This window comes from Staurois parvus, unplaced genomic scaffold, assembly GCF_062004578.1.
Source record: "Staurois parvus isolate SC_StPar_1 unplaced genomic scaffold, SC_StPar_1.0 ptg000153l, whole genome shotgun sequence".
In the NCBI taxonomy this organism is placed as follows: domain Eukaryota; kingdom Metazoa; phylum Chordata; class Amphibia; order Anura; family Ranidae; genus Staurois; species Staurois parvus.
The window spans coordinates 15916380-15929932 of NW_028317949.1; the positions used below are offsets into that span (position 1 = coordinate 15916380).

The 13553-nt window shown below is 36.3% G+C and overlaps 1 protein-coding gene across 1 annotated transcript in view; it reads right to left on the reverse strand.

Annotated features, from left to right (window-relative positions):
* Positions 1-3711: 3711 nt before the first annotated feature.
* The window catches only part of LOC149463734 (cadherin-9-like), a 332295-nt gene continuing 322453 nt past the window's right edge, over positions 3712-13553 (reverse strand). The window contains exons 10-12 of the mRNA XM_089674842.1: positions 10725-10842; positions 10381-10632; positions 3712-4374 (exon numbers count right to left, since the gene is read on the reverse strand). Coding sequence (XP_089530968.1) covers positions 3893-4374; positions 10381-10632; positions 10725-10842 — 852 coding nt within the window. The 3' untranslated portion in view covers positions 3712-3892. The remainder of the gene's footprint in view (positions 4375-10380; positions 10633-10724; positions 10843-13553) is intronic.

Sequence of the window (13553 nt, forward strand, 5' to 3'; positions counted from 1 at the left end):
TCCAGCCCCGGTGGGCAAAGTTAAAGGCTCTACAGCAATTTGTAATCCAAGAGGCAGTTCATAAGCAGTCAGATAACACAAGGGGAGCATACACTCACGCAAAGCTGATGCGATAGTCCCAGGCAGAGCTGACAACGTTCCAGGCAGGGCTGATGTAGCTTCTGGGATCTCCCTTCCTCCAATGGAGCTCAGGTTGAGCCGGGGGGCCACTAGAGTCCAGATGGACCCCTCAGTGGTTGCCCAGCAGAATGGCACAACAAGAAAGACCAGCACTGGCCTCTTAAACCCCCTGAGCAGGAATAGAGGCGGAGGGGGGTCATTAGCGGTGACAATGAAGAGAATGGAACTACAGTAATTTAATTTGTAGCTGTACACAGAAAGGACTGGTTGGGCAGGATAATTAGTGGGGGGAAATACATTAATACAAAAGTAAGGCACTAATTAGGGATGTATACACTAATTGAATTTGGGACATTTTGTGGAGGGGCGAGTTAATTACAGCTAGGGGCCTTTGGCACACAGGAGTGAATACTAATTTGAGGAAGCTCTTCCTAAATTTGGGACCTTTTGTGGAGTGGCGAGTTAAATACAGCTAGGGGCCTTTGGCACACAGGAGTGAATACTAATTGGAGGAAGCTCTTCCTATGGCCAGGAGGGATTAGGAACAAAGAATTAATACCTGGGACTGGCAGAGACCCATATCATGACAACATGGTTAGGAGCAGGTGCCAAGGTCAAAATACCAGGAGTCAGCAGAGAAAGGATCAAAGCATGGTCAGGCTAGCTGAGGTCATACACAGGATGTAGACAGGAACAGATCTGTGGAACAAGCTGAGGTTAGAGCCAGGAGAGAGACAAGGGAGAGTCCAGAAGCAAGCCAGGTCAGTAATGGGAAGTCCAGAAGTATAGGCACACAGGAACATGGTATCAGATAGCTGAAGACCAGTTGGCAAGGTCTGTGAGCACTAAAAAGAGAAGTTGCAGTGCTAAACACAAAAATATTGAATATAAATACCATCAAGTGCAAAAAAATAAGGTTCACATAAAATAAAAAAATATATACTGTGGTCTGTGATAAACTGAATAGAATAGTCCCAATGTCCAATGTATAATAAATCTTCACGCAGTGATCCAGGAACAACAGATGTGTCACCTCCACAAATGGCTAGAATGAAAACTCACCAGAAGATGTTGCTGTTTAGAAAAACAACAATAGTGCTTGTATGATAATAAATTCCCAAGATACAATCCTTCAGTGTATCAGGAAACTTGATAGTCCTCCTCATATCCTGCTCTACCAGATGTCAGAACATGCACTTTCATCATAAGGGGCCGCCAGGCACTCGGAATGGTGGCACAACCTCAAGCAATAACGTATAACAACCCAACTCCGTTTCGCACGACAACGCGTCCTCAGGGGTTCAATTTAATATTTTTTGTTTTATGTGAATTTTATTTTTGCGCACTTGATGGTATTTATCTATTGATATTATTCAATATTTTTGTGTTTAGCGCTACAACTTCTCATTTTAGCACTTATAGGATCTTGGTATTTCGGTATCCATTGCATGCAGCTACACATCATATTTTCTGATTTTTTGGAATAGCGCTGACCTTATTTTGTTTTTTATATTTTTCACAAAGGTCTGTGAGCATCTGTCATCCTTATAAAGGTCAGAGGGTGCAAAGAGCTATTAAATGTCGAACAAATATTTGTGTGCTGTGAACGAATATTCAAGCGCTGAAAATGAATGCAACCATGCTGGGTATTAACAAGTGTGCCAGGCCTTTGAACCATTCTTCTCCTGCTTATCCCCTGACAGTAAATGTGTGTCCCAACCTTCCACAAATTCCTGATTATTGTTGTGGGTATGAGGTCTTGTCATAAATCTCAATGCACCCACAAAATAGGTGTAAAAACCAAAAGATCCTTAAGAGTACTAGGATTAGGTTAGAAATACATGATGTACAATATGGAAATAAATATGTGATGTCACATTTTGACCATAGATACATTATAAATTGTATATCAATCCACAAACGTTTCTTTCATTTTGGATGGAGAGTTGAGCAGGATTTGCTCCTTTAGGTTTTTATCACTATCTAAAGCTCTTTTTGAGATACTTACCTTCCCTTCCTGTCCTGCTGACAACAGTTTTAGTAGACAAAAATGAAACGAAAACATTTATACATGAACATAGACAGAAATAAACATTTGAAAGGGGTTCTAGCCTCACCCTACTCTATTTAAGAAAAATATTTTTATTTCTATCTGCCTGTTGCTATTGGAGAGTTTCTTTCAATTGCTGTGTAGTAAAACATTGTCAGGAGGACATTAAAGGATGTTAACATTCTTTAAAAGAGTTCCCCCATGACAGAAAAAAAGTGACACTCTTTATAATCCTTCCCGACAAACATTTTTTCGCTGGACATGCACTTTAATTAAATTTTGATGGCAAGCCCAGTAGGCTGAACAAAAAAAAAAAAAAACTGAAGAGCTCGGGGGTAGCTTATTGTACTAACTGTCCAATGTCAGTACAGTGGTCTCCCCACTGAGCTATTGTGTTCTGACTGGGGACTGCCCCCCCCCCCACACACACACACACCAGAACACTCTGGTCAGCTCTCACAGCCATTGGCTTCCAGCATTGATCAGATGCCAATCAGATGATGTTTTTCCAATATGCCTGTTTGACAGAATACCTATAAAAAACTTTATTTCAATCTATGATAAATCAGAATTGGAATGTGTTGCTGTATGTAAGCCAAGCTCATTTTAAAAGAAAATATATATATATATCAATAGCGAAATTGTGTGTCCTTGAGACTATGAAATTTGTACTGTTATGTAACACCACAAACAACTTTAAGGTGGCCCCAAGGTCCCAAGGTTTGTACTTTAGAGAATTTTAATTTTTTACTATAATCACACTCAATAGTTTGCCTATTAGCCCTAGAAATGCCAGAATTTACTAACATGATTTGCCACAATATATTTTAATGACATTGAGCCAAATTTTTGATCTGAAGAGTTTCAAACAGGAATTGCCAAAGCCTCAATGAATCCAACCCAGGTAGGTTCAGTTATCCCTAATAGTGTTGCTGGGAAAGTGGTGGTCAAAGTACTTGAACTTGTAAGACTGATATCACCCTGTGAGAGTAGGACATCATGGAGCCCCACCCCCCAGACGAGGGGTTTAAATCTTACAAACAAATGTTTAATACTGAGTGATTTCAAAATTAAAAATTTCATTCACCCAAATCAGTTTTATGATGTTGTCTATACTTACTAGGCTTAACATTATAACCCACCATGTCTATTTGTTCTTTAGCCACAGAAGAAAAGAACTCAAGAGTTCCAGATTTTTCATACTTACTTTTAAAGACTATCAAGCACTTTTTGGCAAGGATGAAAATTTAACTCATGCAATTTTATGTTATGGCAGCACTTTTATTACAAATAATTTTTATTTCTCAAAATACAAAAATATAATTTTACATGTACAAAAATAGAATGAACAAAGAATCACACACTCTCATTCAATAAATAACATAGTAAATATTATTTTAAAATAAAAATTATCCATATCTGTTTTGGTTTGCCTTTGTTATGTAAATGCTTGTCCACTGTATAATTTATGTAAAAAAGGAGGTTTCAATAAACTAAAAGATATAAGGTAAATAAAAGATATTATGTTAAAGGCACACAACAGGTTTTTAGCATTTTTTATTACCATACACTTCTTTAAAACTGCATTCCTTACTTAACTGTTGTTTTGTGTATCAAGGGTAGGAAAATAGTTATGAACATATCTACAGCATTTAAATAAGTGGAATATGTTACTTACAGCAATCTATGTTATCTTTATTAGTGATAACTGAATAAGCCTCATTAATCACTTTCATCACCTCCGTACAAATCTGCCAGCCTTTTGAATCGTGGCCCCCACTCATTTAAATAATGATAATTATGATTTTCTTCGGGTGTGGGTGATTCCAAGGAACTTAGAGACTCAGCAATGGAATCATCTCCTTCATAGGCATACGTCGCAAGAGAGTCATATGGAGGAGCAGTTGTGTCTGAATCATTTTCTTTTAGTCTTTTTTGAATGAAATCCTGTACATCAACATTTTCCCACAGAGGAACTGCTCTTTGTATGTGGAATATAGTATCAGGGATGATATCTCTTCTAGGTTTATTTTCCTCTCTGGCTTCAGGATTTCTTAATGCACCAATATCAAAAGCTTGAGTATCCTCCTCACCTCCTCCTTCATCATTATAGGTCACAACATTATCTCTCACATCATCCTTTGATACTTTAAATGGCTCTTTTTTTCTTTGCCTCTTTAAAGCTGCAAAGAGGACGACTAATGCTAAAATGTTAAAATAGAAAAGAAAATATTAATTGCAACAGAAAAAACGATTATATTGTTTCATACATTGCTATCATGTCATGTTATTGCTAGTGTGCTACAGTATGCAATATATATATATATATATATATATATATATTATACACACACAGTATATATATTGATTCTGTGAGTAACAACATTATTTTACATAAACAATATATATACGATTTTTAACAGGTTAAAGAGCAAACCATCACACATCGGTAAGCTGAAATCTTGAGAACTGGGAGTTAGTTCTAAAGGATAAGTCCACCCCAAAATTCTATTTGTGTTTTGGTAGATCCTGAATAGTTAAACCATCTTATGGTCTCTTCTTTCTCTTAGGAGCCCTATTTGTGAGATCCCATGCTTGAATTACAGGGTTTTCACATTTGCTGGAGTCATTAACATTTGTTACCACACTCCATTCTATTTCTTAATAATTTCCATTATGGATATGAATGGAACATGATGTTCTGAAACCCACAAAGCTGGTTGGGAAAACCTAAACTAACAGGTGGAAAAGAACAGAGTTTGGCATTATTGCAGGAAAATCTTGCTGTTGGAGTATGTAATACATAAAAATTTAGTTGAATCAACCTACTGGGCTCCAACTATAACTAAAATATCCATTCAGAGACCACTGATAATATAAAAGTAAAAAATAAATTTAAAATTTCACAAAATGAATAAAACTTTACTTCAAATATGCTATAAGGGCTAAATAAATACATTGTGTATTTATATTGTGGTGCATCAACACATTATGATTATATGATCTTTTGGTCTAATGCATTCATGAGTTGTTTTTGTTAGTAATGAAGTAAAAGGGGAATTAGCACAATGGCAAAAAAGAGAGTTCAACATAGGATAAATGTATTGATTAAATTTTGTAATTTAGCAAATGCTTTCATTTGATTATGGGTTAAACATTGATAACATTTAAGGTCCTCTACTGCAGATTATGAAGTAGCAGTTTTTAGGCTGTTTATTCAGTTAAGAGGACATTTGGCCATGTAGGCATATTTCAGCAAACCTAAGGACAAAATACTAAAGTCCTCAAACTTCCATCTTTAGTTTGGCCAATCTTGCAAATTAAACTGGACTTAATAGTCATTTTGCAAGTCTATATGAATACATTCCTGACATGTCACAATATACAGCAACATGTTTTCACAATATGTCTTTTATCACAACAACTTAGTTATTGAACTATAGCCAAAGACTATGCCTAGCCACAACTTAATATACTATAGTCTCCATGAGACAAGGCATAAAAATAAGTATTCTGCAGGCACAGGGTTTCAAAACTGTCTCATCCTTGAACAAGAATCCTATTTCAAGAAATAAAGGTTGAACCTGAATGATGCCAAACATAGAAATAACCTTCTGAGAAGAAGGAGAGATATATACAATGTAAGAGGGTGTGATGCTATCTCTGTTTAAAAGGTTAATGAATACCAAGGAGCCTGCTATTACCTAGCAGGCATGTACTTAATATGAATAAAAAATCTGATGGTAAGTCCACTTTACCTCTATGGGAGCAACCAAGAGAAGGGAGTCATGGGATGACAACTCTGAGGCAAGATCATTTTCAAGGAACCAGTATCAATTGGGCAAAGGGTTATAACCTGTCCAATCGAATGTATTTCCTGAAGAGGGACTTTTAAAATGTCTCAATGTGCAAAAGAGATGACATGTTATTTTTGATCATTTTCAATCTGCAGAATTTGATTTCATGTCTGTGGGTTCCGTAACTGTCGGTTAGTTTAAAAGCTGATATTATGTTACAGAAGCTATATTTACTAAGCATTTGTTTAAAACAGAAATAAGTATCATGGCCTCTACATAGACTATATCAATAGTTTATCTCAAACTGGGGAAACTAAGGAGAGTGTTAGTGCTTGATAATCATGTTTAAAACAATTAAACTCTGGGCATTTGTGGGTCACAAGTAAGTAAAGCCACATTTCTGTGTAGATTCTGCTCAGATACAGAAAACTGTGGGATATACTTTAGTCATAAGCACTCAAGAGAGCTGTATACTTTGCCAGGCAAAAATACTTCCCATCACTTCCCCAGAGGTAAAAAGAAACTGATTCTGAGAGGGAAATTAAGATGGGGACTGCAGACACAACTGAGGGAGCAGAAAATACTGGACTCTAGCACCAGCAGATACTGACAGGCATGCATGGGCTTGAACCACCACAGCTCCACAGTAGGTCCTATTCTTCCCTCCACTGATCACTTTATAGCTCACCCTCTCTCTCCCCTAGGTCCCAGAGCACTGTTGATTAGGACGCTCTGGATGCAAAGTTTTAGGGCATAAAAACAGCTCATTCAGGAGAATGAAATCCATTATTAGGAAGATTTAATCTTCCAGGGTTCACAGATTAAAAGAAAAAAGCAATCTTATGATTTAAAATTAATCCAGCAACTAAGAGGCCTGGAGTGGAAGCAAAAAAAGATGGGGCTTGGTGGATTGCCCATAAAAATGTTATGAGCATAGTAATAAGAATGGGAAGTTGCTTGTGCTCTGAAAAAATTAGTAGATAACGCATTTGTTCACAAACTAACCTTGATCACTAGGAAACAGATTGTGAAGATGTCCTAAATAGCACAGCAGTTTAAGGATTACTAGTGGCAATCCCTAAATCATTATAAAAATGGAGGGGAAAAATCATCTGGAAGAGGTGATATACTGCACACTTTCTAGCTAAATTTTGAAGAGCCTGGATTAGGAAAGTACTGTTGTAGAGAAAGCCTTGACCTTGAAGGATATGGCTACAGGAAAAGGATCTGGTCCAGATGCCTTACAAGAAATTGTTATTTTTAAAATGTGCATTACTTATTGGAGCTATGTGAATATTTCCACTCAATCATTGCAGAGGAGAGAATGCATCTTGAAACATTGCTAGTTTATGTTATCCTTAATCTCAAAGAAGGAAAAAATGTCATTAAATGTCCTAATTATTGGCCCATTTTTTTAAATACTGAAAGAAATGTGTGTTGGCAAAAAGCCTAATAGATAAAATCAAGCCATATATGGTTCAACTCCTAGATTGTAAGATCCAAGGATCAGGGCCCTCCTATCCCTCTTGTATTGAAATGTATTGTTGCTGTATTGTCTCCAGTTATATTGTAAAGTGCTGAGCAAACTGTTGGCGCTATATAAATCCTGTATAATAATAATAATAACTAATCCACTGAGACCAAGTTGGTTTTGTATCAGAAGCCAGAGATTATTCACAACAGGTAATGTTATTCATTGGGTTAGATAGCATAATCTCCCCTGATAAAGTTTGTCCTTTGATGCTGACAAAGTGTTAGACTTTTTCAAGCATGAGGTCATGGTCTGGAGGGGAATTTGAGAAGAAAAAACTCCAGTGGATTAACACAATGGGGTTGATTTACTAATACTGGAGAGTGCAAAATCTGGTGCAGCTCTACATAGAAACCAATCAGATTCCAGGTTTTTTCTCAAAGCTTAATTGAACAAGCTGAAGTTAGAATCTGATTGCTATGTACAGTTGCTCCATATTTTGCACTCTCCAGTTTTAGGAAATCAACTCCAATATATACTGGGACAAGAATGCATTTACTTGTCTGGGAAGGATACAAATCATTAAAATTAACATACTACCCAGGGAAATGTTTTTCTTCTGGACACTTCCTATATAGATTCCTGGACAAATTTTCTGTATAGCTTGAACCCTGTTTCAGACTTTTGTGTGGCAGCAAATGAGAGCCAGAATCACATACTCATTTTAAGGAAAACCAACATTGTGTGTGGGTTAGGACTGCCAGATTTGGAGTTTTATTTTAATGCTATGTTAGTGGAGTGTAATGGAGTATTAAAGGAATAGTAGGCGCTTTAAGGAAACTTTAAAACCAGAGAAGTGGAATGCAAGTTGTCTTCTGGTTGTAATGTTTCCTTAAAGCACCTACTATTCTTTTAGCACTGTAAGTGCAATCTTTTGTAATTTTACACTTTTAATAAATGTAATTACACTATGGGAGCTTCCCTCTCTTGGTATTACATGAGATGGTCCATGCGAAGGAGAGGAACATCTAGGAACCAGCAGGATAATTGTACCAGAGGAACATAGCACATCAGGGATTGAGAATAAACCTTGAGCGCTTTTGACCTGCTTTCAAAAGATGTCAAAAAATCATGGTGAGTGTTGTGGAAAAGGGGGAGCATGAGTGGAAGGATTGATTTGATCACCACATTTTGTTGAGCAAAGAGCACAGTCGCTGCAGCACCAAGACTAATAGAGACTGTACTGAACTTTCATCATAGGAGGAAAGGACATTGCAGTCCTGATGGTTTTTGATGTTTGATTGTGGGGGAGGTGCACTATAGCACATGTATAATTGATCTGTGATTCCTTTTTTCTTTGTATACCTTACATTTAGTATTTATTAAGGCATCATATATAAGTAGTAAATGTAAGTTTACACTCGATGGGGGAGATGTATTGTAGCACCTATGAAAAACTGATCACAGCTCATTTATTTGGTGTATTAGATTGTACTATAGTATAATAGTGATCACAGTGGGAAGACAGTTTATTCACTACTTACAAACATATATAGTTTTGTTAACTGGGGAGGTGCTTTGTAGAACTTATATATAATAGAATATAAAATATATTTGCAGCCACAAGCGCAGCGCTACATCGTTCTTTTCACTGATGATCACATTGCTTTGTTAGAATTTATTTTTCAAGCAATCTATGAAATCAATTTTAACTTGTGTCAGCAGGTGGCTAATTTATTTCACGCACCTTATGCATTCATTTTAATGTGACCATACAGATTTTGTATAGCCATATATTAGTCTTCCTTTAGATAACTATCAGTAGCTGATTGTTTAAACTAATTTTTGTCCATACAATTTGTTTGTAAGCACACATTCAATTTTATTTAGTATGAGTTATCTAATTTTCTTTGTGTTCAAATATTTTTATTGGAGAAAATCAGGCCTGCATAACAGGAATGAAGAATAAATGATGGTGAATGCAAGCCATCAACAAACATAATACAAGAGACAATAGACATGGACAAAACCATGCAAACACACATTGCAAAAAAGTGTTTAACAAAAGAGGACTCAAACAGGATAAACTAGAGTAGGCTGGTAGTCCAGGAGCAATGCATCATCTGGTAAAAAGGTGGAAAGTTAGAGTAGGATACACCTGCAGGTGTGCACAAATGGCAGGAGTAAACACTGGGGCGGTAGTCCGACATCCCATCCAGGGGAGCCTCTAAAAAAATAAGAAGAGTACTGAACGACTGCTATGTGGATCAATTAATGCCATCATACTCTGGGGAGGGGCATGTAGCATATTTAAATCAGAGCTGAGTACAGAGATTCTTTGAACAAATCTAGAGGAAGAAGAGATGTCAGCCAAAAGATGATTGGCTAAACCAAAGGGAGATGAAAGATGGGCTAGAGGACACCAAAGGGGGGTGGGGGGGTGGGGGTGGGAAAGGGGCATAGAGAGAAGAGAAGAGTGGGGTAAAAGGGGGTATGGGATCCCACTGTAGCAAGCTTAACTCAAGTTTTTCCTTGGGAGCGGTTATGTCTAAACTGTCACAGTAGTGTTATTTTCTTTTCATCAAAGTCTTAACTATTGCCTATCATATCCCTTTACTTTGTGCAGTTTTCAAAATGTTTCCTTTTCAAAATACCTAATCTATATATATATATATATATATAGATATAATTATTTTTTTAGACAATCAACTTTCAGTAAATTCCTTATTTTGATGCACAGTTCAAAAAAGGACATACAATATATAATACAGTGTCAAAATGTGTTATTGTCTCCTTGCCATTGTTAGAGTCATCTCATACAGCTAAAGGTGTTGTATATCATTTATCAAGCACATCTAAACTCTCACTAATGTTCTCTTTAATTATCAACCACAATTACCAACACACTGGAGTGAATGGTTCATACATCATAAGTAACTTACTGAGAAGAATCAAGATACAAAGCAAAATTGCAATCAACGCTCCAGTACTCAGTCCAGCTGGGAGTAAGAAAGCTTCTGCATTGCATGACAGCACATTTCCCTTCTTGTCACAGGCACATACTTGTATAGTTAACGTTTCAGTGCTACTTTGAACTGGGTAATCATTGTCAAAAATAATTATTGACAATGTATATGTACTTATTTTATGCCTGTTATATCTGTTTCTCTTTGTAAGGATACTTGCAGTGTTGTCTGTAATTTAGAACAAACAGAGAAAACATTGGAGTTATTTGATTAACAAAAGCAATGTGTTCTAGCAAACATAAAAAGTAAGCTTTACTTACCTTTATTGTCTATGACTGTAAAGTTTGGATTGGCAGAAAATTCTGGAGCCGTCTCAAAGAAAAAAGTATGTCCCCGAAGAGGTTCATCTTTGTCTACAGCACTTACTGTTTGAATAAGCTGTGAACAAAAAATATTTTAAGAATAAACTTGCAACCATATACTCAATTCATGCCCATAGTCCTTTACTGTAGAGCAATGAATGTATTAAGTTATATTTACTAAAACAACATAATGTGTGTATGTATATGTGTATATATATATATATATATATATATATATACACACACATACACACATTAGCAATGTAACATTTTCAGTGTCTGTCATAGGTGTGATATACTGTATGCAGATGCTCCTGATGAAGCAGGAAAGGTAAAAAATAGTGAGGTGAGATGATTTATTGATTGAATGTTGCCCCAAACCTGTTTAATAGTAGTCATTTTTTTAATGTTTATGTTTACCTTCACTATAATCAGTGAAAGGCAAAGTAAAGAGTAGTTTCTTTAACTATTATATTGAGAAAAATACAGAGATTGACATTGCTTATGCCATAAAGAAAATTCTTTATGTCTGGCTTTACCATTTGTTGCCCACATATTTTGACTAAGTATTATCAAGTCAACACTGTTTGGAAGACTATTATAATTTAATCCCATGCATCTATGAACCCCTTGAATTTGTCTTAACATGTCATTAACGAAATGACTGCTAAAGGCTTGACATAATTTAGAGGGCTAAATACATAAAAATGTATTCTTAAAAGTAGATTTTTTTAAGCAAATTACACTTGAGAAAGTGGTATGACAAAATTAGAAGCCAGTTTGATAATCTTTAATTAAAGACAAAATGACTCTGATCGTGACTATTTCCCTTTCTCTTTTAATGGTTACAAAAGAGTTTTGAAAGTAGCTAACTTCAACTTTTAGAAAATAAAAATCTTGTACATAAAGGATTTATATTTCTAAGCTGAGAATAAGACATCAGATATTTTTGGCAAAAAATTTGTCTAGGTATCATATTTTAGAGGAAAGATTGTAATTTCTTTGCTTGCTTTCCTTGGAAATACAAACAATGAAACATTTGTTGGGCAGACCTTAACTTTTAGTTTTAGATTAAGTCAATAGTACTTGACAACTTAATAAGATAGAGCAGTAAACTATAAGGAATAATTATCCAGGAAAGTGTCTGACTCTTTTATACAAGTATGCCTGTAGAGTCTGAGTTGATAAGTAATTGCAAGGTAGTGGTGATGAATATACACTTCTTTTTTAAAGATAGTTTGTTTTTCTTTCTTTAGCATAAACCATAAATAACAACTTCATATAAAAAGTCCTCTTTGTTTCAGTCTTATGGTTAGGAGTTCAATAGTTACTACTAGATTATACAACACCACATTGCAATGAAAGGAGTGTATGAGTGGAATGAATACAGGGTCCTCAATTTTTCTAAAATTTTTCCAAAGCTCCTAGGTATGTTTGTACAGATTAGAATTAACCTTTTGTTTCCATTTAGCTAAAGAGGGAGAACATGCTTCCTTCTGTGTTAATAGTATGACCTTCTTGGCATAGACATATTAAGTATGTAAAGTTTTTTTTATCATATTTAGATACAGTAATTCCATAAGGTTTACACCCCAATCGTCCCTTCAGATGAATATGTCCCTTTGGATGAAATGCGTAGGTAAGAACCTAGCTGTGACATCATCACGTCCATCAGGAGAAGCTGTGGGCATTTGTGATAAGCTATGAATCATTTATTGCTTATGAGTACCCACTAAGTTTTTATTATACATGTTGTTTTAAACGCACTTCACTTTAGAATTTCCTTACTTTCCCCTGGCATTTCTATGTGGTGCTGAACACTTATGTGAGGCATATGCAGTGACTGTCTGTGGCATGTAGTTGGGGAGAAAGAGTGATTAATGGTAGAATCTGTAGTGAGGGAATGAAAGCTGTGATTCATTCCGAATGTGTCATCTAATATTTCATATACAGTTGTGACCAAAATTATTCAACCCCCAATGCTGTAAAGGGGTTTAGGGACTATAGTGTACATTTGGAATTGTATTCAGAATCAAATCCTACAAGGACGTTGTAACTACCCAAATGCAACTAAAATGACATCAATTGTTTATGTAATACAGTAGTAAATGGTTCTTATGTGGTTTCTTCATTGCCACAATTATTCAACCCCTTAAAGACTACCACTCTGAAGAACAGAGGTTCATACAGGTGCTTTCCATCAGGTATTGAAAACACCTGTGGATGTCACCGAGCAGCAATCAAGCATAATAAGCACCAATTAGGCAGCTTTAAAATGACTGTGATACTCAGCTCCTTCTAGACATTTACTGGTGTGGTTACAAACATGGTGAAGGCAAGAGAATGGTCCAGGAAGACAAGAGAAGAGGTGATTTCTCTTCACAGGAAGGGCAATGGCTATAAGAAGATTGCAAAGATGTTAAACATACCAAGAGACACCTTAGGAAGCATCATTCGCAAATTCAAGGCAAAGGGCACTGTTGAAACGCTACCTGGTCGTGGCAGAAAGAAGATGCTGACTTCGACTGCTGTGCGCTACCTGAAGCGTAGAGTGGAGAGAAGTCCCCGTGTGACTGCTGAGGAACTGAGAAAAGATTTGTCAGATGTGGGTACAGAAGTTTCAGCCCAGACAATAAGACGCACACTGCGTAATGAAGGCCTCCGTGCCAGAACTCCCAGGCGTACCCCCTTGCTGTCTCCAAAGAATAAGAAGAGTCGACTGCAGTATGCCAAAAGCCATGTGGACAAACCACAAAAGTTGTGGGATAGTGTTCTGTGGACTGATGA